Source organism: Enoplosus armatus, chromosome 18, assembly GCF_043641665.1.
Source record: "Enoplosus armatus isolate fEnoArm2 chromosome 18, fEnoArm2.hap1, whole genome shotgun sequence".
Lineage (NCBI taxonomy): Eukaryota > Metazoa > Chordata > Actinopteri > Centrarchiformes > Enoplosidae > Enoplosus > Enoplosus armatus.
Genome location: NC_092197.1, coordinates 2,998,252 through 3,024,633, shown reverse-complemented (window position 1 = coordinate 3,024,633; position 26,382 = coordinate 2,998,252). Strand labels below are relative to the sequence as shown.

The 26,382-nt window shown below is 41.2% G+C and overlaps 2 protein-coding genes across 2 annotated transcripts; one reads left to right on the top strand and one right to left on the bottom strand.

Annotated features, from left to right (window-relative positions):
- The first annotated feature begins 3,221 nt into the window (after positions 1-3,221).
- crhbp (corticotropin releasing hormone binding protein) lies at positions 3,222-6,682 on the top strand. Its single transcript, XM_070924761.1, has 7 exons — positions 3,222-3,311; positions 3,389-3,482; positions 3,949-4,106; positions 4,557-4,767; positions 5,334-5,479; positions 6,321-6,438; positions 6,528-6,682. Exons 1-7 carry the CDS (start codon positions 3,222-3,224, stop codon positions 6,680-6,682), a joined length of 972 nt encoding a protein of 323 aa, XP_070780862.1.
- A 10,650-nt stretch (positions 6,683-17,332) lies between these two features.
- s100z (S100 calcium binding protein Z) lies at positions 17,333-20,152 on the bottom strand. Its single transcript, XM_070924453.1, has 2 exons — positions 20,012-20,152; positions 17,333-17,488 (listed from the first exon to the last, which is right to left on the bottom strand). Exons 1-2 carry the CDS (start codon positions 20,150-20,152, stop codon positions 17,333-17,335), a joined length of 297 nt encoding a protein of 98 aa, XP_070780554.1.
- Between the last annotated feature and the right edge of the window lie 6,230 nt (positions 20,153-26,382).

The window sequence follows — 26,382 nt, the reverse complement described above, 5'->3', positions numbered from 1 at the left end:
CAGACATTCATGCTCCCTGCAGGATGAATCATAACAACTCTGGTGATCCCATAGCTTTTCCTCCTGCCCCATAATCGGGTCAAAATTCAGATTTGTACTTCGGTTTAAAAAAGCAAGTGAAAGCAAAGTGAATTGTGTTTCTAAATGTGCTGGACGTCTTTGAGCCCACTTGATTTCTGTCCTTTGACTTTACATGCAACTGTGTCACGTCTAAGGTTTCCTTAACACACAGTTAGTCTTGTTTTAAAAGAATTTGGCTCAAACGGTTTCAAAGAGGCCACTGTTTTCCGAGCAATTATCCTGGAAGAAATACAGAAGGAAAAGATTTGTACAATAATCTGAAGCTGCCTAGTTGCGAGTACAGCAGAACATAAGTGGCACTAATGCTATATGGAGACATTTTAATCCAAAGAGCCGCAACTTATGCAGATGTGAATACTTCCTGCTGCAATGTCATTTGCTAAAGTGGACATTCATTATGTCAGAGTCCGCTCCACTAAAAGATAATGTACATAACTTCCAGAGAGGACACAATGGAAAGCATCTGATTTGATGGAGCCTAATGAAGCTTCACCACCAGTACTTAATGGCTTCTGCTATTCAGTCAGACCTCTCGGGGCTAAATGAAAAGCTACAGAATCCCTCAAGTGGCCGGCATCTCTGCAAATTCACTCAGAAACCAAATACCCCCCCCCCCCCCCCCCCCCCCCCATGCACATCGCTTCAAAGAGGCAGAAAATAGTTTTAATGAGCGTTCAAATGGAAAGGTCTGTATGCAAATGTCAAAATAGCTCAAATTAGAGAGCATAATGAAAAGTGTGTCTGTGATATATAAAAAAAAGAATATAAGTATGTGATTATAATGTAGGAATCATACCATAACACTGCTGTATTTGCTGCCATAGAAAACACTTTGGCCTTGGGAGCAATTAAGTTCCAGGTCGTATAGGCACATATGGTGGACGACATGTGACATAACATTAACGAAGATGAACAAGATTTTTCTGTTCAGGGCCCATCACACCCCCAACCTGGAGAGTGGTTTCTACATCGTACTGTTAAAGACATTTAAGATAAATGCAGTGAACGCACATTCATGCATTCAATGACTGATCAAATGAATGAAACACATATTTTTTACTGGTTTTCTCAGGAGCGTTTGAGCAGAAAAGAGGGCACTGATGATGTTTGCTAAATTTAAAGGAATACTCAACTGAGAATCTACGTTTTGAGTTTTAAACATTCACTGTTTGTTGGTTTTGAGATGTTTGTAGCTTACAGTCGGCTTGAAATCACATTCAATTAAAACAGAGTGTCCTTGGAAGCCTCCTGCAGCAGACACCACTTCACTGTTGATGTGAGTGCATGGGCGATCTTGCCCAATGAACGGTGAGTGCATGGAGGCCGGGATGGTGGAAGGGCGCGTAGCAAGATTCTTGTCCTCTCCAAGAATCGCCACCACCTCAACGTGGTGGAGGGGTCCACGTGTCCCTGTGACCCTGAGAGCTGTGCTGCTCCTGGACGGGTCTCCCAAGGCGAATTGGTTCCAAGGGGAGGGTCCAGACAAAGAGGGATTCACAAAGTCATGATGAACCGGAAAAGTAGAAGCTACTTACTTTGGGGGGGACAAAAGAGGGCAAAGAAGTGACATAACCTGCATATTGAGCTGCAAGCGGCTGAAGGAGTCGTGAGAAGTTCATACTTTTATTTTGTACCAACTTAAAACTTTTATTGTTTCAAGCTTGTGTCTGAATTTTCCTTCAAGGTTTATGAAAATCTTTTAATGGATTTTGAGCGTGTGCATATCCGCTGCTTATCTTGGAGACACAAACATGTTGTTTCGTACCACTCACCACCAATAGTGTGGATTACACCCAGGTCCAATTTCTGCATTTTAATGGACTGACCTTTCTGGACAGCCTGAGGCACCTGCAGACCTCCGGGACTGAGCTCAGACGGGTGGAGGAGGAGCACTCTGTGTCCTTGACTCTCAATAAAGTCTGTGAATGTAACTTAAAACTTCCCGACAATCACGTCTTTCATTCTTAATCCATTTAATTCAACTGTTGGCTTTCGCTTTCATGCCCACAAACAAGCAGATTAGACTTTACAGATGCTGCAGTGTGGTTTAGGAGGACGAGCCAGATGTGCACAAACACAATCACAATGAGAGAAATGACTTTGTTGTTGTCCGGATCATAATCAGCGACTGATTACGTGGCTTGTAGTTTCAGTATCATGGCAGTATTAACTTCTCCTGGAGACAGAAACATGGGGCCATCTTTCTTTGGTGTCCACCCAGGTTTTCTCACCCTCCCCGAAACGAGCCAGACTACAGCGCTGAAGGCTCCGGGGTTTGTTAGGACCACGTCACACGGGGTGGGGGTTGGGGATGGGTGGGGGGTGAATGTACTCCGGGTGTGAAATGAATGCTGTATAAATCACAGCAGGTTGTTACATGAGTTAGACGTCGCTGTTGTGCGAATATAAACTTCCCATCATCCAGTTTTGCCATCAGTTTTGATATATATATATATATATATATATATAAGAGCAATTTGGGCAATTACACACATTATTGTCATTATTATTTTAGCTATTTCGAATCATTTAAATTTCAGAAATGAATAGTAGAGTAGGGTTTGTGTAGCCGAGGTTAAAGGACATCCAGTTTTAGTGAAATAAACATTTTATGGTTTTATAAACACACACAGTTTTCTGAACGTATAAAGGTGCCCTTGGCAACAAGGACTGTACAAACGAGCAGTAAAATTGTGTTGGATATTAATCAATAACGTGTTCGGTTTTACCGGCAAAAGAAAGAAAAGTATGAATCAAAGCAGCGAGTAGTGACATTAATATGAGTTCAGATCCTGGATCAGTTGTTTCATGATCAGCACTGGTCTCATGTATGTTCTTCTTCTTTTGGCATCAGCTGCCTGTCTCTCTCTCTGTCCGTCTCTCTCTCTGTCTCTCTCTCTGTCTGTCTCTCTCCCTGTCTCTCTCCCTGTCTATCTCTCAACGTGCTTGTCCATCCTTGCTCTCGTCACAACCACGCAATTGGTTGGGTAAGTGGGGGGGGGGGGGGGGGGGGGGGGGGGTCCACGGTGGGTGACAGCGACCGTGTCACTTGGTGGTTACAGAACTTGCTCCTATAAAAAGCAGCGCTGGTCTCAGAGCAGCTCAGACTTTCTCCGCTCAGGTGCGCACTGCAGACAGAGATGCGCGTTATGGAGCGCACTTTCCGGGAGCAGCTCTTCTTTCTGGTCTTGTGTCTGTCTGTCCTCAAGGGAGACTCCAGATACATCGAGGTAAGCCACTTCATCTTCTGCTCTGAAGGTTCACAAGTTCTCTTCAACTTTGTTCTCACACACCTTCTTCTCTGCAGAACAACGAGATCTCTAAAGATGAATTATATTCATTTTTCACCTCGGAACTGAAGAGAGAAACACCTGAGGAGCTCATGTACCGCCGACCTTTACGTAAGTCACGTGATATCTATGTCTCTATAAGCCAGTCTCTTATCAAAGATACGTCTGTGACGTCTATAAACTGTCAGTTTTCAACAGGACATATAAGCTATTTCTTAGACTACTACTCTCTCTGCACACACACACACACACACACACACACACACACACACACATATATATATGTATATTTCAGTTTTTCAGTTTCATTGGCTTAACATGTAAAATGTAATAATGGAGAATAATGCATAAAGTAGGAACAATGATGGCAAAATAAAGGCAGTTACATTTTTAATTAAAGAAAATGAAAACTGTTGTTTTCTGGTGGTTTTGCTCATGACATGCACATTTTACTTTTATTTTTCACTTAAATATTGTAAATCTGTGTATTTGTATTTTCTATTTCTTATTTTGTATATTTTGTACATTTATTTCTAATTTATGCTGCTTCTCTGCTCTTGAATGGATGCTCTCTCAGGCTGTCTGGACATGGTGGCAGTGGAGGGTCAGTTCACCTTCACAGCGGAGCGTCCTCAGCTCAGCTGTGCTGCTTTCTTCATGGCAGAGCCCAACGAAGTCATCAGCGTGGATTACGACAACGTCGACATCGACTGCAAGGGGGGGGACTTCATCACGGTAACCTAACTAATAACCCTTTTCCTCCTCTTACACGTAAAATAAAACTCCATCAGGTGTGAAAAGCTTCTAGTTCTTGAAAGTGGAGCTAAAACATCCACTTGCTGAATCCACATTCAGCTTTAATTGTGACATCCTCAACTCCTGCTGCAGAGAAACTGCCTCTTAGGTCTTTTCTGTATTCTGTAGTTCATCATGGGATCAGTCGACGTGCTCTCCTAAGCCTGGAAACACTTCATGATTAGAGAAAAAGCTCCTTTAACATAAGTCAGCCTGCTTACTTTACCTGACCTCTAAGAAGCCCTAAGAAGTATTAAGTTCAATATGTTTCCAACAGAGCCAGATCAACCAAAAAGCACTCATTAGTTCCAATTATTCATGTAACTCACTTTATACAGAGATCACATCAAACTCAGACCTGCTTCTCCCTGTTTAACGTGTCCCGTGAAGGTGTTTGACGGCTGGGTGATGAAAGGAGAGAAGTTCCCCAGCTCCCAGGATCACCCGCTGCCTCTGTACGAGCGCTATGTGGATTACTGTGACTCGGGATCCCTGAGGAGAAGCGTGCGCTCCTCTCAGAACGTGGCCATGGTCTTCTTCCGCATTCACGACGCCGGCAGCAGCTTCACCCTGACGGTCAGGAAACACATCAATCCTTTACGTGAGTACATCGTCACGTTCGTGCATTAGCTGTAAAATGGACACAGGCACTTTAAATGTGGCCGTTTAGGCTCTCAGCACATTTGTGGAGTCTGTGGTGATGACATAAGCCCGGCAGGGGGGCTTTAGTCATCAGTTGCACCAACAGGGGACAGTTTGCCATCACTGTGTTTCTGGATCAGGACCAGGATCACGTGGCAACATGTAAGGACAAGACAAAGACAGCTAAATCCAAGGGCAAAGTTGAACCCAAAATCAGTATGACTTTTCTACTAAACTGTGATATTATTGTTCAAAATCCGCATCAGTGTCCTCAGATCACCACTTCATTTGCTTTCATGATACCTAGACTTTAATTTGTTCCATCAGCTTTGACAGAACAGGTGCTCGTTATTAAATCCCCTTTAAATTGTGCCAGTACGTCTTTTTAACCTGTGTCACTCATTTGCATTAAACTGTCTGTGAGAGTGCTTGTGCATCTGTGTATATTCTCCTGCCTCACCTTGAGAGTCCATCAAGGAAATCCTTGTTACATCCCTCCTTTCACCATTTCTTGTCTCCCTGCAGCCTGTAATGTCATCTCCCAGTCACCAGAGGGCAGTTACACAATGGTGATCCCGCAGCAGCACAGGAACTGCAGCTTCTCCATCATATATCCAGTGGAGATCGACGTCTCTGAGTTCAGCCTGGGACACTTCAACAACTTTCCCAAGGTGAACAAACGCATGAGAGACTGATTTCTCTACATTGTCCACTTTAATGTTTCCTCACCACACTTTCTCAAGCAAAAAATCACATCAAACGTCAATATGTCTTTCCATAAAACCCACTTTTGGTAAAGTGATTTTTGCATTGGAAACTGTTGGTGTGAACTGACCATTTAAAACCGAACGTTAAGTACAGTTCTCATTGTTTTTGCCTCGAAGTCCCATTGTTTGACAGAATACTGTCATATCTATAAGCTTTTCCTTCGGCTTACGCCTGCTAACTCAAAATTAAAAGTTCCTTTTTGCAACAAATCAGGTCTGAAACAGGTCTAAAATCAATATTTATGACTACGTGTAACATGAAAGTGGTCACTCATAGTAAAGAACCCACAGAGAATTATCCTCTACAGAGCAATTTTGTGTCTTTCATCTCACTGTTTCTGTTTTAAAGCCCACAACTTCACTGTTATGGTTCACTCTCACTGCTCTCAGTATAATGTCCAGCCGCAGCAGGTGGCTGTTTTCAGTGAAAAAGCTGGTGAACATCGCGGAGCATCGAGCAGCTAAAGAGACATTAGAGATATTTCCCTCTGGAGTTGGAGGAGACCAAAACAGAGTTAAAAGAGAGTGAATTTTACATTAATTCTTCTTAACGATGTTCCGAGGACATCAAGCTACTTCGTATTTCGCTCGTGAACGTAAGCGTTGCTGGTCTCAAGCTTTTTGAACGAGTGGCTGATCACGTTGTCATTCAAACACTTGTCGAGAAAGAAAGATGGGTCATGTTAGACAGGTTGTTGAGTTACAGTGTTTTCCACGTTACAAAGCCATGTGTTGACTTCCACAGAGGTCCCTGCCTGGCTGCGCAGAATCAGGAGATTTTGTGCAGCTGCTGGGAGGAAGCGGCATCGACACGTCGAAGCTGCTGCCCATCACAGATCTCTGCATCTCCTTCACTGGACCCAGTGAGTACACACTGACCTCCTTCCCTTCCGCATTATCAAATCCTGCCGGTTGAACTAAGACCTGACGCGTCCTCTCCTCTCCCCTGCAGCCCACATGAAGATCGGCTGTGATAACACGGTGGTGAGGATGGTGTCCAGCGGGAAGTTTGTGAACCGGGTGTCTTTCAGCTACAGGCTGCTGGACAGCCAGGAACTGCAGACGATCAAACTCAACAACGTGGAAGATTTCTGTTTCAATAACTGATCCCAGGTCGCAGGATCATGAAGTGACAAATGTATCATTTGACTGCAAAATTATTTTATTAAAAACAAGAGGTCCACCTGGTCGCTCCCTCTGATTGGACGAAATGTCTTAAATCCAAAGACATAAACATTAAAGTGTATGAAAAACAAGATATATACGTTCACAGTGATATTATGATATTACAGACTCCAAAATTCACTTTCAGCTTGTTTATTTATTTATTTATTTATTTATTTTAAATCTTTTTTTTCACTCATTCTGGTTGTTGCTAAATTAAGCTTAATGAAGTGTCCTTTTGTGTTTGGTGGAACTGCTATAGTTTTTACTTTCGTTTTGTGTATTTAAGTGTATTTATCAAGACGAGACTTGTTAATATGTTATATATGTGTTCATGGTCAACATTCTTGAAAGGGAATGGTGCTAAAATGAATGTTACCTTCTGTTTATTTTGCTGAATGACACACGATGTGAGTCACTTCCTGTCACAGGTGACTCAGAGGGCAGTAGGTTAAGTGTTCAGTATAAAGTGTTCATTGCCATTACGCTGTTAAATTTGTATAAAACCTTTTTGTAATAAAATTATACTGCATGACAAAGCACTCAACTGTGGTTTTGCTCTTATTTCAGTTGTGTTTTAATTTGTGCCTCAGTGAGAAACGAAGCTGCACTCACAAAGACAAACACGTCCAAGACCTTCCACGTGACAAACAGTGCAGTGGACAGCCCTCCTCCTCCTCCTCCTCCTCTTCCTCCTCCTCCTCCACTGAAAGTGTCGGGGCACAGTTAATCTGAATCACAAAATTTAGATTTAAAAAAGAACAAAAGCTTCATGTTCCTGTCATTTCAAAGCAGTCATCAAAGTATCATTAAACAAACAGCACAACAGACTTCTGGCAAATAAAAACATTTATGTATATATATAAATTTTCTGATATTTATATATAGGATATATAAATAGGAAATCCCTGCAACTATTCCTGTCTGTTCTGTGCACTGCTCCATTAAATTACTTTCATTAAATTAGTTTCAGTGGAGGGACACATATGGGAGGTGTTTATTGCTCCACCTTTCCAGACAGCACTGTTTCTGTTTGTTCGGTGGTGCGCTGAAGTCGTGGGACAACACGGACTTTAAAGGCTCATTCTGTGGTCATTTTGAGATGTCTGAGTGACAAAAACATCTCATGAACTACCGGATGAATCCTACTGACGTTGGTGATCCTCTGACTTTTCCTGTAGCGCCACCAGCAGGTTGAGTTTGTCCAATATTTTGGTTTATCACCAAATACCTGCAGAACGAATGACATTCCCATCAGCCTCAGCTGTTTGTGTTTGTGTTTAGTGCTAATTAGCAAACGTATGCATGCTAACATGCTAAACTGAGAACGTAAACACGGTAAACATTATACCTGCTAAACATCAGCATGTTAGCATGCTGATGTTAGCATGTAGCTCGAAGCACTGCTGACCCAAAGTACAAAGTAGGTCACAGGTTGTGTTTTTATTGGCATGTCAGACGTTTCTTAAAACATCGTTCCTTCACCTGAGACACAGATGCACAACAGGGAGATGGTTTCATATTAGTTGACATTATTCCCGCTGGCTGTCGTTGCTGATCGGTAGAACTGTTCAGCATTGATAGATAAATAAAATATAATTCAGAACTCGCAGGCTCATGTCTTCGTAAACGACCACGAGACCTTTCGGGTGGTCAGGTGCCGGTTCATCATCTCTTCACATGTGGGATGAAGTCTTTGATAACCGGCCCTCGCCGTCGCCGCAGAGAGAACAGCAGGCGATATATCTCTGAAAATAACGGCTTGAATGGTACAAACCAATGGGGCGACGAGTGATTAAAGGCCTGCCGGTGTATTATCACTGACAGACACCTGCAGCCACAGCTGGTGATGAACAGGTGTGTGACGATGGTGTGTGTGTGTGTGTGTATACGTATTGTAGTGATAAGCACCTCTAGTGGTCTTTCACTAATTTTAATTGCAGGTAAAGACGATGTGAATACAAAGCAGCTGTGCAGCTGTCTAAAGGCACAGCTCTTTTTTACGTTATAGTATAAGGCTGGTGGTCTTCTATATTTGTCCCATTGTCACCAAATGTTCCTCAACAAGTGTAAAAAGTGCATTTTGGGGAGGGGGGGGGGGGGGGGGGGACTACTGTCACCCAGAGCAACAGTGCGGTTCATTGATGTGTTTTTAATAGTTTTTGGCTCCATGGCTCAGAGGAAGAAGATGTACCGAGCTCTGAATACTTGTTGTGGATCAATTTGTTGTTGGTTTTTGTTCTTTATATAAAAAAAAATATAGAAAAACATTATATTGTTATTATATGCTCATATGCTTGTGTTACTATTTCAGGCAGCTTCCTGTGTGTCCCCTCTGTGCTCAGTGATGAAATTAATGAACAAGCCTGATGACGCACTCACTCCATGAAATGAATTATCTAAGACAATGTGGTCTGTGTGGACTATTATATGCAATATGTTATACAGTATATGCCCAGCCCCCCCCCCTTTCATACAATAAAACAGTTTATTGTATGACGGTTTGATCGAACTCCTCCATTACTCCACAGATCGAGAAAATCAAGCGTGACATTTGAATGTGGCCTTTCTGAGAAGCAGAATTACGAGTACTTTGTCAATCACTCGGCAGGGGCTTAAAGAGGATACAGACACTCGATATTTGTGTGAGTGTCTCTCAAAACGTCTCGCCTTCATGTTCATGAAACCGTTCTTAAGAAAACAATACCTGTTGCTTTAATGTATATGTTTCGGGAAAGCAGTTATTAAGATTCTTGCGTGGAAATCATTTTCATTTTACTGCAAATATATTTGTGAAATTACTTGAATATTTACTCATTGATTGGTTGTTTTTTTATTGCAGATTAATTTAAAGATCCTCCATTTTTAGTCACGTTAGCAGTGTGGCTCAAGAGACGGTCTGCCAGTCGATCAGTCCATCGTGAGATTTTTGCCTTTTAGTGAAATGTCTTGTCAACTACTGGACGCATGCATGTCCTCCTCAGGATGAATTTTAATCCCTTACTTTAACCCCTGATCCATTCATTTTTCAAAAATTCCATTTGTCAGTACGTTTATGACCAAATACTCAGCTGTACTTTGTGTTTAGTGCTAATTAACAAATGTTAACATGCTAAAATGCTAAACTAAGATGGTGAACAGCATCCTGACACCTGATAAACATCAGCGGGTTAGCATTGTCACTGTGAGCGTTAGCATTTAGCTCAAAGCACCGCTGTGTCTAAATACAGCTTCACAGACTGCTGGCATGGCTGTAGACTTTCAAGAGAACTGCTTTAAATGTAAATCTATCAACACGAGGGGCTTCATGTCACGTTTTCTGGGTCTTTGGACGTCCATAACAGATCTTAACATTTCCACCTGGATTAGGTCTGATGCAATTATGACTCAGTGGAAAGGCTGGGGACACCTATTTCATTTAGAGAGCACAGCAAGGTCAGACGAAACAATATAAACATTAAAAATATTGCGTTAATAAATCATTGTTATGTCATTTGAGCACAAATGTAAGCAATCTTACTATAATTCATAAATATTATCAAACTACTGGATTTCATTTTATCTTCTTCCTGTGCAGCAGTAAACAGACTGTGAACACACGATATGAATCACAGGAGACATTATAAATGATGCAAAGCCCTAAATCTCTTCTTCTTTCCAGAGTGGGAGACAGATCATGCTGCACTTGAGCCCGACGGGGGCTGCAGGACGGCATTTTTCACCGGTGTGTTGTCGTCATCCCCCGAGGGATGACCACACCGTTTTCCAGGGTAAAGCAAGCTGCTGTGGAAAATCTGACTCCTCACGTGCTGTGCTTCATAATGGGATCATCCTCCATCTGCTACGATGCAGCACTATAGGTGTTCAGACATAAGATGATAATTCATTTTATTCCACTAATCCGCAACTATTCTTACTGCCTAAACCTGTGAGGCCTAACTGTACACTTTGTTTTGTGTTTTTTTGTGTAATTATTAATGTAAAAAGGTTTATATAACAATTTATTAAAAATATAGAAAATATACAGACTTGAAAGGATATATGTTATTAAAATATTCTACATATGTAAAATTACTGTATATTTTGGTTGTACTTGATAGATCGTTATGATTTGTCTGTACTTAGCGTGTTAAAGATATGGAATTAATTGCAACTGACTACACTCGTGCACTTGACGGTGCTATTTTGAGACCATATTAAGCCGTAATTAATTGTATTTAAATATACTTTTTTGTACTTAATGAAGTCATACTTGAAATATAACTTTTATTTACTAAACATACTCTCCCAGGTAAGATATTTACGTATTTAAAGTATATTTAACAAGTATTTCTAATACATTAAATGTATTTTTAGTGGTATTTTAGGTTATATATTTGAAGTATAAACAAAGTACAAAATAGTGTAATTAGATACACTTAATTATAAGTTAATGGTGGTTCAATGACAGTATTTATACATCATTAACACATATTATATCAAATGAATTATATTAAATTATTATTATTAATTATATAAATGATTACATCAAAGTAGCACCACTTTTAAGTACATTACTCATGTGTGCACATGGAAGTATACTTATAAGAAATCACAGTTTTGTGTACTTTTTCTGCTTTACATGAGTATGTTGTCACCGCCTCCTGAGTCAAAGTATGGAAAGCTCTCTCGTTTTCTCCCATTTGTTCAATAAATTTGTCCAAATCCCGTCAACTATGTGCCTCGCCTACTTGAGTAAAGTCTCCTTTTACTTTACTCATTTCAAATACTTGTTTCTTTTTGATTAAATTATATGCGCCACATGTCCAGTTTATCGTGTCTATCTTTATTAGTTCACTTCTTGTATATTATTGTTGTTGTTCTTCTCGTGGTGAAGCTGGTCCTGAAAGGTTAAACAGCTGTAAGATCTGCAGTATGTGGGCCACATCAGACACCAAAACCACACTAACAGTGCAGACAGATGTGCACACATTATAAATACAGAGCCAACTTGAATGTTCCTTGTTAACACTCGCAGCTGCGTAACACTTCTGCACTGCAAAATGCTTTAATCCACAAGGTCCATATCACATTAGATTTTCACTCAATTTTCCCTCATCATCAACTCAGGCTAAGAAAATGCTGAAACCATCACACACACACACACACACACACACACACTCCTAATAAGGAGTTATGACACTTACAGTGACGCACAAAGTGACGAAACAGGAGGACGGACAGCATGTGGGAGATCAGAGCTCCAGGCATATTTTAAAGACATTCGTTGCAGGTAGCAGCAACATTTGGTTGAGTGACATTTGAGGCGAGGAGAAACCGTCCTGTGCCTGAAAATAAACATACAGAAATATTAATATGTGTATGTTTGTTAAAACCCTCCTACCACTCCCAGACCTAATGGCTTCATTTGATTGTTTTCTGTTTTAATTTGTGCTTTTTGTGGGAGGACTTTTGACTGGGGTGAGGGGGGGGGGGCTCTGTCAGTCATTTTGAAGGAGACAGATTTCCTCATGTGCTCTGTCGACGACCCTAAATGCTGCTCCTCCTAATGTAATTTGAAGCCTCGAATTTAACGTTTTGGCCATCGCCATCTCGTTTTTTTGGAACCAGAAGTGACCATATTTGGACGAGAGGGTGCCGTGCCGTGTCGTGCTACGCCGTGCGAAGTAGCTGCTAACAAAGTTAGCTTGTAAATATACAGATCAGAAAGACACCTCCTTAGGGTGTCTACACCCGAACGCCGCTATCCTCATTGGCAGGTCGCTACCAATCTATCAATCACAAGGTACCCACAGCCTAAATCATACCCTGCTTTATCGTCTTTTTGACTCCAACTGGGACCATAATTTACAAAATGAACATCATGCTGTATTGAAACTAGTGATTGAGACCATAAACACATCAGGAAAATGTTTACTGACGTAATAAATCAAGTTAGAAGTCGGGTCATTTTCTCATAGACTTCTATACAATCTGACTTCTTTTTGCAACCAGTGGAGTCGCCCCCTGCTGGCCATTAGGAAGAATGCAATTCTTAATTAAACAATACGCAAATGAACTGCAATTTTCTTAAAATAACAGCTTTTTTTCAGATGACATTAATTACAGAAATAATAATGTTTTGAGAGGAAATAAGTTAACATTTTGCTATGACGGTTGTTTCTTACAGTAGTTCAGTCTGTAGTCCTTGTGTGTCGGTAGGATGAAGGTTAATTACATTAGAAAATCTCCAGAGGCAGTTTTATTGGCCTTATCCCTCCTTTTTCCATCCTTCATCCTTTTCTTTCTTTCTACTTATTGGATATTTCTGTTTAATTCACTTCATGTTTCTGCGGTGTGTTTTCGACACAAGTTCATAATAATTTCTTTGGACTTTCTCAGTCTTGTCGCTGTTTTTGTTCTCCTTTTCTTCCCCAGCCTTTCTCCAATTTCTATTTCTAGCACCCCTCTCGATATCCCATCATCCTCTCTGAGGTGTCAGAAATACATGGACCTCATCTTTTCTTATTTGTCACGTTTCTTGTTTTTTCAAGCAGTCTTCACCTCCCTTTTCTCTCTGCCTTCAGAGTTTCTAGTCTCGTCATGATTCCTCCTTTGTCACGAAGGATCATACTAAATAACAGAACATCTGCCAAATATTTTGGTAAACACGTGCCTCTTGCATCAAGTCTTAAGACTTGCATGTTCACTTCAGGTGCATTTTTGTCCTCAGCATTTTTTTATTTGCCTTTGACATCATGATTATACAGATACAATCAGAGATGCTCACGACAGATGACTCAAACTTTACGATCTCGAGGAAAAGTCTCCTGTGCTGAAAGCCAGTTCCTGAACGTGATGTTCAGTTCCAGGAAACGAGGAGACAATTACATGAACAACTTGAAGAGTGTGTGGGGAAGTGGAGGATGTTTATAAGAGTGGGAATATAAATATCCACTTTTTAAAATGATCAAGTGACACTTATGATTGATTGCAACCTTTTAAAGATTTAACAAAAAAGCATAATTACTGCATGGCATCTTCCCACAGCAGATAGGGTGATTATCCTGCTCGATTACAGCCAATCACAGACAAATTGCATTGTAACGGTGAGGGTTTGTGCAAGCACCATCTGCGCGCATAAAAGCATCACACTTGCCACTGTATTTTGTTTCAGTAATTTTCCTCCACGTCACAGCTGAGAATGTCATCGCAAATTAACTGTCTGGTCGGGTATTCTGGGAAAAGGGACGTACAGAGGAAAACCCTTAGAAAACGTCTCCACTTTTGTCCTCCCCAAGGTGAGAATATCAGCATTTCTGCTTGAGGGGAAGACGTGTCTGCGTGATTGGCGGATGCTGCCGGACCCAGGTGGTCTGTGCGTATTGGGATCGCCATGCGTCATCGAGACATGGTACACGGTCATTTCCCAAAAGCACAGCCGTCTCTCGCTTTGTGAGATGTCCAGTAAGTGAAAGCTGAATGAGAGGACGCTCACGCTCTCATACACACTCACACATGCACAGTGGTGGAAAGTAGCTAAGTACATTTGAGCTGCATTTAAGGAACATTTAGAGCAGGGGTGTCAAACTCATTTTCACCGAGGGCCACATCAGCGTAGTGACTGTCCTCAAAGGGCCAGATGTAACTTATAAATAATATAATAAATTTGTTGCTTTTCTTGAAGGCTAGCTTTGACGTACTTGGCTCCGTGTTTGGTGTCAAAATGCCGCCGCAGATTGTACTCTTTGACAACCGACACCGCCTCGTAACACAAAAGACATACCGGTCTTTCTCCTTGAAGCACAAACAAGTATTCGCCTTCCCATCTTTCTTGAAACAGTCTTCCGTCTGCGTCAACTTTTCTCTTCCTGGACATTTTGGGATCATTATTTATTTCTGAATTCCACTCATTAGCATTGATGTGGAAACACTGCCGTGTAGTGGCGGTGAGCCGTCACTTCGCGGGTATCATAGTCGACAGGTATTGTGGGAAATGTAGTTTTTGGTCAAAGCACTCTTTTGACCTATTTATTTTTAGACACTCAGACCTTTTAAGCTCTCGCGCGGGCCACATAAAATGACGTGGTGGGCCACATTTGGCCCGCGGGCCTTGAGTTTGACACATATGATTTAGAGTATTTCCATTTTATGCTGCTTTATAAGTATACTACTAGTATTATAGTACTATATTTCAGGGGGAAGTATTGTATTTCTTATTCTGCTATATTTGTTTGACAGTTATAGTTGCTGGAGAACATTTGATGAGCTTAAAAAAATCACCGCAATTTCTTGTTTTTGGCTTGTGACACCTTCCAAAAAACACAGACGGGGTATTTGTCAACTCATTTCCCTAGGTTGGGAACCACTGGACTAAACAAGCTAACTGTATAAAGTAGTTAAAACTAGCTAACTGTATGTGAAGTAGTTAAAACTAGCTAACTATAAAGTAGTTAAAACTAGCTAATTGTATGTGAAGTAGTTAAAACTAGCTAACTATAAAGTAGTTAAAACTAGCTAATTGTATGTGAAGTAGTTAAAACTAGCTAACTGTATAAAGTAGTTAAAACTAGCTAATTGTATGAAGTAGTTAAAACTAGCTAACTGTATAAAGTAGTTAAAACTAGCTAATTGTATGTGAAGTAGTTAAAACTAGCTAACTGTATAAAGTAGTTAAAACTAGCTAATTGTATGTGACGTAGTTAAAACTAGCTAATTGTATGAAGTAGTTAAAACTAGGTAACTGTATAAAGTAGTTAAAACTAGCTAATTGTATGTGACGTAGTTAAAACTAGCTAATTGTATGAAGTAGTTAAAACTAGCTAATTGTATGTGAAATAGTTAAAACTAGCTAACTGTATATAAAGTAGTTAAAACTAGCTAACTGTATAAAGTAGTTAAAACTAGCTAATTGTATGTGACGTAGTTAAAACTAGCTAACTCTATATAAAGTAGTTAAAACTAGCTAACTGTATAAAGTAGTTAAAACTAGCTAACTGTATGACGTAGTTAAAACTAGCTAATTGTATGTGACGTAGTTAAAACTAGCTAACTGTATAAAGTAGTTAAAACTAGCTAACTGTATGACGTAGTTAAAACTAGCTAATTGTATGTGACGTAGTTAAAACTAGCTAACTCTATATAAAGTAGTTAAAACTAGCTAACTCTATATAAAGAAGTTAAAACTAGCTAACTGTATAGAGTAGTTAAAACTAGCTAACTCTATATAAAGAAGTTAAAACTAGCTAACTGTATAGAGTAGTTAAAACTAGCTAATCGTATGTGACGTAGTTAAAACTAGCTAACTCTATATAAAGTAGTTAAAACTAGCTAACTCTATATAAAGTAATTAAAACTAGCTCCACCTCAAGCAACAACGACAACAGTAAAATGCTGCTTGCATTGATGCATTAGTGTTAACAATCTAATACTGTGATATTATAATACTCATATAGACCTACCAGTCACAGGTTTCTGCAGAATGAATACTTTTACTTTTGATACTTGAAGGACATTTTGTTGATAATGCTTCTGTACTTTTACTTAAGTAGGATTTTGAATGCAGGACTAAGTATTTTTACGTTGTTGTACTAAGTAAAGGATCTGAATACTTCTTCCACTACAGCACGTGCACACAAGTCATGCGTTCCAGTTTCCTGCGGATACATTTCTGTTTATTTACTGTAGCTTCATTTAGTTTTGACACGATGCCACCCAGTAGTTGTGATTTCATTTGCCATATAAGTTGTTGTATTAAAACACAATGCTCAAAGTCAAATATCGTTCAAAAACAGATTGGTAGTCAGATTTTTTTAAATGTTTCTAAACATCTCAGGAAAAGAAGAAACATCTAATTTGACAACATTTTCTCATGCAAAACACAATACAGTAAAAAGCCTTAAATGTTACAGACAGTGTGCAAATCCCTTATCACTGAAACACAACGTGACCAGTTGTCTTATTCGTGTTTATTTCCATGACTCTCGCTTTGTGCACATGAGGGGAAAAGTATTCCTCTTTGGGGAACACAGACTGACAAGGGACAAGACTGTTTCCTACTAAATGCACCATCAGGGTGTGACAATGCCTCAAAAGACAATTATGAAATATTTAACTTTTGACATTTATAATGGAGCAGGGACGGCCTCAGCTGGGACGACGAAGGATTTAAAGACTTCTTAGATGTCTTTTTAAAGGTTAATGCCACTTAATTAATCGTCAGTAATGACCTTACTGTGCTTATAGAGAAAACTAGGAGGGTTTTTACTGTAATGCACCCAAGTTTGGGATAAAACGCAGCTCCAAACACTTTAAAAAAAGATGATAACGACAACACCATGGACAATTTAGGAAAAGGGCACTTTGTATTTTCTAGTTACAAACATCCCTCTAATATAAAAATGGCTATAATTTGGATCATACAAGCTCGATGTGAGATCACAAAGTTTACCAGCTCCAGGCTGAAAATCTGTAAGACTATTACACTCACAATCCTATACAGTGGGGAATGCTAATACAAGTTATTCAACTGAACTGACATTTATTGTTTTTAATGTTTAATGTTGTTAAACTGTTGATGGAGATTTACAGTTGGTTTACAGTCGGGTTTTCTATCTACTTGGCTTTCTTCTTCTGCTCCTGGAAGAAGTCGTTGCAGGCAACAGTCAGGGCCGCCACCAGCACGACAAACTCATTGAAATCCACCTCGTTGTCTTTGTTAGAGTCCAGGTCGTTCATGATTTTCTCCACCAGCATCGGATCCTTCTGAGACTGAAAACATGAACGGACAAGAAGAGAATATTGATCCAACAAACAAGCAGTACAGTATTGACTCTTCAGATCCCTGTTCGGGTAATTAAAAAAACAGCTTCAACGCACGTACATTTACGTCATGATATAGGAAATATCACTTTGTACATGTGGGAGGGGTAACACATGCAGTCATTTGATTGATATTGACGCTTAATATTGCCTCGAGGCAAAAGCTGCCATCCGTGTCCAGCGGAGAGCAGAGTGATGTTGCTGCTAAATGACCCATGAGCTGCAGCTGATCGCACACGACATTTATTGCTTTGCTCATTTCCTCTAGGATTTAAAAAAAAAAAAGGCAAGACACGGCTTTCCTCTTCCACCCTGACCTCCGAGGCAGCGCTGATCTTTACGTCGTGGCACTCATTAAAGTCAACATTTTAAGCGAAGGGCTTACTGAGATGGGATTTATTGTATTGGGTAAATATCACCTCAGTACTGCTGCAATCTTTTTTTTATGCAGTTTTGATTTTTTTTTTTTTATGGTTAAGAGACTCAAAGCTACCACAGCTACATTTGTGCAGAGAGCTAAACTGTGTCAGAGAGAAAGTTGAAAAGACAAACTGCTAAACAAACTGTTGCATGTCTTGTCACTAAACAAAATCATATACAGTCTAGCAAATGTATATATTTCCAGCAAAATGGCAGCATATATAATAAAAAACACAATATAATAAATTGGAAATCCGAACGAATAAAAATAGGAAAACTACGAATACAAATGTTTGTCTCAACAGTAACATTTGTCCAGATTATCTGAAACAAATCTGGAGATCCGTGGTTTTCCGAGACAGTGACACTTGAAGAATACACTTTCACATTACCAACATCACACTTATTAAATAAAATAAAACTAAATAACTAAACAATCCTGAGCTGAGAGCCGGATTAATCGGATTCCAGTAGAAATCATAATTAAAACACATAGAAACAATGAAAAGTAAGGGTCTCCAGACATGGCTGTCCCCTCCACTGCCGTCTGGAGTCTCAGTCCTTTTTAATGTGACACTAAACCAAACAATGTATTTACAGTAATCTATCAGGCCTCAGTTTGAAGTGCCAGAGTTTTCTGTCAGAGGAAACTGAGGGTGACTGTTGTGCTGCGTCTATTCTCAGAGGTGACTGCAGCCCGGGGGGATGTGATGACATCATGGGAGTGTCTATATTTGGAGGCGATATGGGCCACTGATGATGATGTGTGAGCACCTGAGGCTTCCCATCCGCATGAGGGAGGACAAGAAGAGAAAAGAAAAGAAATATATACGTGAGGGCATCAGAGGTTCCGCTCTCGGGCCCGTTGGTCTCAATCATCTGACATCGCAGGCTCGTCCACGCTGCTATCACAGAGGCTCAGGGGCCGGGGCTTATCTGGAGTGACCTTATCTATCTCCTCCTCCGCATCCTTTATTTCCCACAGTGCTGCGATGTGAGAGCCACCACCAGCAGTGACGCTCTGGGAGCCGGATAGCGATCAATGAGAAAACAATTTCCTCAGAAACAAGGTCAGAACGCTCTTTCTTAAATCATCTGAAAAGACGGGCGTCTCATTTAATTTTTTTTATTAAGCCAGTCAGGCGACAGAACAGCATCATCCGGAGTGGTAAAGATCCTTAATGATTACTGCTGGTCGCTCTGGATCAATTGAGGAAATACAGGGAGATGTAAAGGTCACACTTTGGTGCACCAACACATCCTCGCTCTCTCGTGGTGCCATATGTGCCTCCTGTACTTGGAGCGTTCCTGATTTGTATTTTAAACCTTTTCATCCACCATGAACCATATATTGCTAACTAGATGGGCTACGTAAAAGATTATAACATCAAACTTTTGTGAGTAACAGAAGCAGTTTCTCTCAGGCGAAGTTGAACTGCGGTCAAAGTAAATACTTTCAAATCAAGATCACTGCGTTGTGGTTTCTTTTCCTGAGCTGCGCCTATGAGCGCGTCTCGGAGGTTCAGTACCAGGTTCAGTACCAGGTTCAGTCCAGGAGCTGACTGCGTAATGAGCTGCTGTCTCAGTCAGTCAGACACTAAATACACACAGCAAACTCAATGAAGACCGCAGAACACTTTTTGCGCAGCGTCGGTGTGTTGGTCCATCTGGCACAAAGTGCGCAGTGCAACACTGCGGTGAGGTGAACTCGCCTCTCTCACCGGCACTCCTGTGTCAGGGGCCGGGCAAACCGGCTGCAGCGGGGAGGAGGAGGGGCCCTGCTGTCTGTTCCGTCAGCACTTTGCTCCGACCAGTCCGTTAAAAACACATTGGTTCCTACCCGGCTACACCAACAGGTAAGATTAGGCGTTTTGCTGAAAGTAGCCCCACTGTCCCGCCCCATGTTCCAATAACTAAAGTGAGGATGGTCACATGTTGTCTATATTCAATCCAGCAGAAAGCTCAGCAAACAGTTCCTCTTCGTGATGGAACAACTTCAGTTCAAATACACAATAAACGACAACACAGTCAAAGGTGAAAGGTCTACTTTACCGTGAGGAAGTCGGTGAGCTCACTGTTCAGGAGCTGCTTTAACTCGCCCTTGTTGAGTTTGTATTTGTCTCCGTCGTTTCCAGAGTAGTTGTAGAAAACTGTAATCAGAGCATCCATTGCACCCTCGAGCTGGCTCGGCATTCTGCTGGAAGGATGATAACTCTGGCAGCTTCCTGGAAAATGACAAAGGTTTTTACGCTTCACACATTTAGTGTAATTAAACTTAGAGTTAGAGTGTGCGGGAGAGGCGGTCTTACCTGGTTAGAGTCCTCGTACGAGTGTGGCGAGAGACGCTGCGGCTCAGCTTGTTTATGAGGAAATGAGGAGAAGCTATAAGTGGGGCCTTCCTCTATCTTTGTGGCGATAATTAATTCCACAGGTGAGACGCCCATGGTAACTGTCTTCCTTTCCAGGTCTTAATCAAGGCTGCTCAGTGAAAAACAAAACATGTACCTGTGTAACCCTGGAGGCCCCCTGGGTATTCACTCAGACCCGTCAGAGATATCCATCTCAAAGGAAGAAGATGTGCTTCGTTTCATTTGCATCTCTCTCTCTAAATGCATCTATTTACGTGGATGAAAACGTTGATACACTGGTGACATCGTTTAGTTTGAGCGTAGTTCTGTGTTTCTGTGTCCCGCTGGTTAATGAGAACCAGCACGACGGAAAATATTAACAGAAAGGGGACGCTACAGGTTTCCATTTTGTTTTCTTTTTATAAAAAGAGAGATCCTGAAATGTTTTCCTTATCTACAGTGGTACACTTACTCAAGTTCTGTAATTCAGAACTATTTTGAGGTGCTTGTAATGTTCATGAGAGTTAAAATTTTAAATTTTCTGCGACATCAGTCACTCGTCGTCGCCACTGTGCTCAGATAATATTATCAGGACGTAGTGAAGTTACACGTGAGAGGTGACGGCAAAGGAACCTGCAGCCTGCAGACGTGGAGAATAAAAGGAAGCTGAAAATGTAAAGTCTACCGCACAATACTGCACAACAACAACAACCATGTTCAATATAAAATATGTTTGAGTATAACGGCGTAACGTTCACAAAAAAGAAGAAGTTCTCCATCGAAGATCAGTTTAGCAGCAGGAGGAGAACTAATCAGCCTCTGAGCAGTTTAAAGTCCTCTGTTGCTCTGGAGGAGCTTTTTAACCACAAAGTCTCCCACAATAACCCTGATGACGTCATAGTGATGTCATCAGGGTTATCTCTGCTTGAAGCCTGCATGGGTCGGGTGGATGGTGGGCGCACAGAGTCCAGGACTTTGATGCCGGAGAGCCGGAGATTGCATCCTGAATCCTGTGGGATAACCAAGTGACATAACCAGAAGAAATGTAAAATACTGCAGATACTGTATTGCGAGGGCGTATATTGTAGATGAAAACAAATGAAATGTGTTGGTACTACACATTTTGCAGCTTAGTAGGAAGTAACTCGACTCAACGGAGGTCAGGCGGTCTTAATTGTATATAAAGGTTGTTTCTGGGAGACGGGGTTTCCATCTATCCAATTTACTGCGAGTTGAGTATCCTTCACTTCGCTTCAACAAAGAGTGTCTCTCTTTTCCTGCCTCCGCTGGTCTCGCTTCATTTCAGCGAAATAAATCAAACTCGCAGAGACTTGCTTTGCTCGGTTTCATCGTAGTTCGGTTTTATTTTTAGCAGCAGCTCTCGTCCTCATTTGGTGGCCGACGGTCACTCTCATACGTGATCGTCCCTCCTCTGTCACTGTGTCAGAACTGACAGTGGAGAATAACACTCCATCCAGCCCTCAGCCCCCGAACACCTGAGGGATGTTAGTTGTCAGGTGCGCCTGCAACTTTTCTTTCCCACTAGCAGCCACTGCCACGGAGAAAATAAGTTTCCATTTATTAAGGTGATGAAACACTTTCCCCTCACAGCCGCTAATACTGAATGTTGTGCAGGAAGGTGACCCGTGAAACCTTTAACACAAAGTGACACCTCCCCAAACAGTGAAATCAAAGGGGATTTGAATGTTACCTTCACATCACAAACAGTAGCAAAAAGGTTTTCTGTAAACTGTTCCAGTAAATCTTATCAAACTGATTCAAATAAGAGATGATTGTTTATTACATTTATCTCAGTTATACTAGAGGTGGACGGCAACACTGAGAACGTCTCAAGCAGTATTGAAAAAACACAATCATTTCTTGAGATAAACTGAAATATTTCGAGACAAAACTGAGAGGAAACGTCTCCTGTATTACACGAGGGTGCCTGTTTTTTCTTTCGGAGGGGGATTTTCAAGCCCTGCTCGCGGTCTTTAAGGCGATGAAAAGCTTGCCTCCTACCTACATGACAGATGATCTATCATTTTATGTCCCCTCGTGTAGCCTCAGGTCCTCTGCAGCATCTTCAAGGTCACAACCGACACAACAGGAGATGATGCTTCCGCTCCGTTTGCATCTACGCTTTGAAGTAACTTACAATAAGATATAAAAACATATTAAAAATGAACCTTACTGGAGTAAATTAATACTGAATGTACGAAACTTTAATATAATACTTTACATACTTTGTTGATGAAGTGCAATAGCTGTATTTCATGGAAGTGCAATTTTTGTTTTTAAATTTCTACATCTCGTCAGTTTATTAGTGACTATTTTTGTCCTATTGCACTTAACAGTTATTGCTTATATTTGGTGTACTTAGTACCTTTAATTTTAATGTACTTAATATTCTAATTTAGTTGTAATTATGTATACTGTGCATCTGTTCTTCTACTTCTGACCCTTTAATGTCCCTGCATGGGACCAATAAAGTTTCTTATCTTATTATTTACTCATTATTATTTTATTTTTTCACAGTTTATGCATGATTACTTATTAGTTTATTCTGACTTTGCAGTCGCTGTTAAAATCCTACTGACTTTGGTGATCCCCTGACTTTTCCTTTAGCGCCACCGTGAGGTTCACCTTTGTGGTCTTGAGTGAAATTGGATTCATGTTCCCCGCAGGATGAACCGTTACCATCCAGCGCCACCATCAGGTCGACATTTTAATTTGTCCGATATTTTGGTTTATGATATTATACTACCTGCACACACTAAACTAAGATGGTGAGCGCGGCAAACATACTTGCTAAACATCAACACGTTAGCGTTGTCGATGTGAGCATGTTAGCATGCTAACGTTAGCTCAAAGCTCAGCCTGTCAATGCATGTGAGGAGGAGGGGAGACACGTTAAAGTGCCAAAAGATAAATATGGAGTCTGGAGATTAGCTGCATCAGTGGTGTGTGTAATGTGTGTGTGTGTGTGTGTGTGTGTGCCACCACATCAGGTTAGCGCCCCTCCCTGACTGCCAGAGAGGACAGGTGAGTCACCGCAGGCACAAAGTGAAGGGTCATAAGGAGCCCGACTGTAGACCTGCTGAAGTCTCACAGCGACTCTGTATTCTCGGGTGTCTCCCCTCCTCTGGAGGCCGACTCGAGGCCCCGTCTTCCTCTCTTGCAGGGGCCGTTTGAGAGGATGTGGACCTGCACCTGTTGACGATCTCCGACATGATTCTGGTCCTGTTCCTTTCGTACCTTCGGCAGAGTTCACACATGCTGTCACACAGCCTTCAGCAGCCTTTACGCAGTGAAAGAAACGTACTCAGGGTGAAACAAGCGAGACCTATTTTCACAACTGTATCTCTCCGTCATACGAGAGGAAGTAGTGAAGCAGCTTCTGTTCCGTTGAGTTGATCCAAACTCTCCTGCTCGACGTTCAGTATTTACACATAATCTGATTCCAGGTCTGCTCTGCCTTTTCTCCACATTATATGTCCGACTTCCTGTTCACATATATTTGTCTTGCAAAACGTTCCACGTGAGCTCTTTGAGAGAAACTGCAGAAGCTTTGGAAACACGTATTTAGCTATGTTAAGCATCACATGGGGTTACATTTTTAGTGTTTATTTATGTCTGTCAACGACTAGAGTATAACTCCAACTGTATTATTACATTATTAAATATCTCTTCGTATTTTATATAAATGTGAAATATGTCCTCAGTCATTCATTAACTGTTTGTAAACACAAATATATTAATAAACTCAACTTTAAATGTCCTTAAATCTGCTTACAGCTACATTATAGTGTGTTATAAACCATTTATTAAAAGTTTATAAAGTGGTAATGAGTGCTAAATATGGGAATATAAGGAATTCTCACTGTCTGTGCTCAGTCAATGAGGTTCAGAGAGCACCACAAAGAGCACCCCGGACCTGGACGGTGTTTCTTGGACGCGCAGAGCTCAATGGATGTGTGCTGTCCCTCGGGAGCGGAGGGAGGGAGCGGTCTCACGCCTTGTCATCGTCTCCTCAGACACCTAGTGGTGCATGTTAGTGATGTGGTGAAGCACTGCGATCCACTTCTCAGTTATTTTACCAACACTTGTCTGGGGAGCGGTAACACAGAACCAAAAAAGCTTTGTGATCGTCTGCAGTTGATTATTTGTGGCACTGAAATAGCCAAACTCTATTTCTTGAGATTGCCAATACTTTATGGATCTGACGAGTCGGTCCGGATCTTCTACCTCGGGCTAACAGTTGTGAAGTGACTCCTGTGACTTTGACGGTTTTTCCTCGGGGTTTGACTCGATACCAAAGTCCCACAGGAAGCGTTAAGCCCGAGGCCGACGTAATAAGACAGACAGCGTGCAGCGTGCAGTCTCACTGCGTGTGGTCGACCAATCATTGACCTCTGGAGTTTCACAATCCTTCTGCACTTTGAATCACTGTCACGTCACTTATTTTAACGAATGGGCTACTCTCATTGTTAAAGAGGCTGCGAATGGCGCCGATAAATATCATCAATACGCTCAAATCAAATTCAATTGGTGGTTGAAACTAAAGATTTCAATACGGTTCATAATCCGTCTGAAGTTTCATCAGCTGTAGTGTTGACACCGCTGAGCTGAAACTGATGAAAATCGTCTCTATTGAACTCCTAACTTTTGAATTCTTCCTTAAACGAGGACACATCTGATAAAGTTTAGGCAGCTGGAAAAAAGATCTTTCAAATCCAGTTGGATTTCTCTTCATTCATTGTTTTATTGCAGAGTGTCTTCTGCTGTCTTTGGTGAAGACTTGACTTTTACTGCCCTCTCTTGGCCGATCAGTGGTATCAGAAAAGTGTTGCCGACAGTACGACTCCAGTTCTGTCCTCTGTTCAGTGAGCACGCTGTCCACTTTAAGCTAAACCTGTCAGAGACAGGATGTGTTTGTCAACGCTCGACACTCCTCGCATCCTGTTTCTAAAACACATCCCAAGTGTCACTAATGTCCACGCTGAGATGTGCTTCTTATAGATAAAAGTTCTCAACTTCTGCATCGCTTCTTTGTGTGTAAGTCAAGAATGAACTGTGAACGTGGTGCTCCAAAAACAAATGAATGCATGACGTGTGAACATCTACTGATTCCATGACAACTGGCCAAACTCCCATTGTTTTCTCAACTGCTTCAGAGGTCATGAACGAACTTCGAACCTCTTATATTTATTCTGATTTTTGGTGGTTTGTTTGTAAAGGTCTGGGAACTGTAATTATTGTTTGATGAAAACACCTTTGATAGGTAGTGAAGTGAACTGATATTAGCCTGAAGCTCCATCATTGTATATATCAGTTATACTGATTGCGTTATATTATTATAAAATTAATATATCTGCACGTCTCTTGTCATACAGGAAGTATTCATTCAAAGTGTGTCATTACATTTAATGTAATGACACACTTTCATACTGCCGTTTAAATCTGATAAAGTCAAATGAAACATAACTGATAATAGCAGAAAAATACATAAATATAAAGCGCAGACTGTCACATGATATTTATTAAAAACCTCCCTCTCTACAAAATGATGGTGTCACGCCACAGAAACAGGAGCTGTGGTCGCTGCTCCAGTTTTCAACAATGAAATCCTGTTTTATTTTTTTCTGTAAAGAAACTCAAACTGAGCAATAAGCCAGGGAGGAAGTGCTTTCTGACAGCTTTTGCTTTGATTAATTACTCTTCAGGGCTCATGTTGTGAACGGAAGCTCTCGCTCCATGATTTGGGTCAAAGATGAGAGCTGCTGTGGCCCGGCTCCTGAGTCCTGGCTGCGGTCCTTGTGCCCATGAAAAAGGGCCTTTACAGAGGGCCTTCTTTTAAAACACAGGGGGGGTGGGGGGGGTGGAGGTGGGGCTTGAACATACATAAGAGGCTAAGACGGTCCGCCAGTCCAATTTGGCACTACATCACCAGACAATTTGCTGTTGCTTCACCTATACGAGGAGGCTGATTGGATCGCTCCATTCACTCAGACCCTCTTCATCCTCTCCTGGGGCTTGTTTTGGGCCCTCTTTTGGAAGAGAAACACAGCGTTA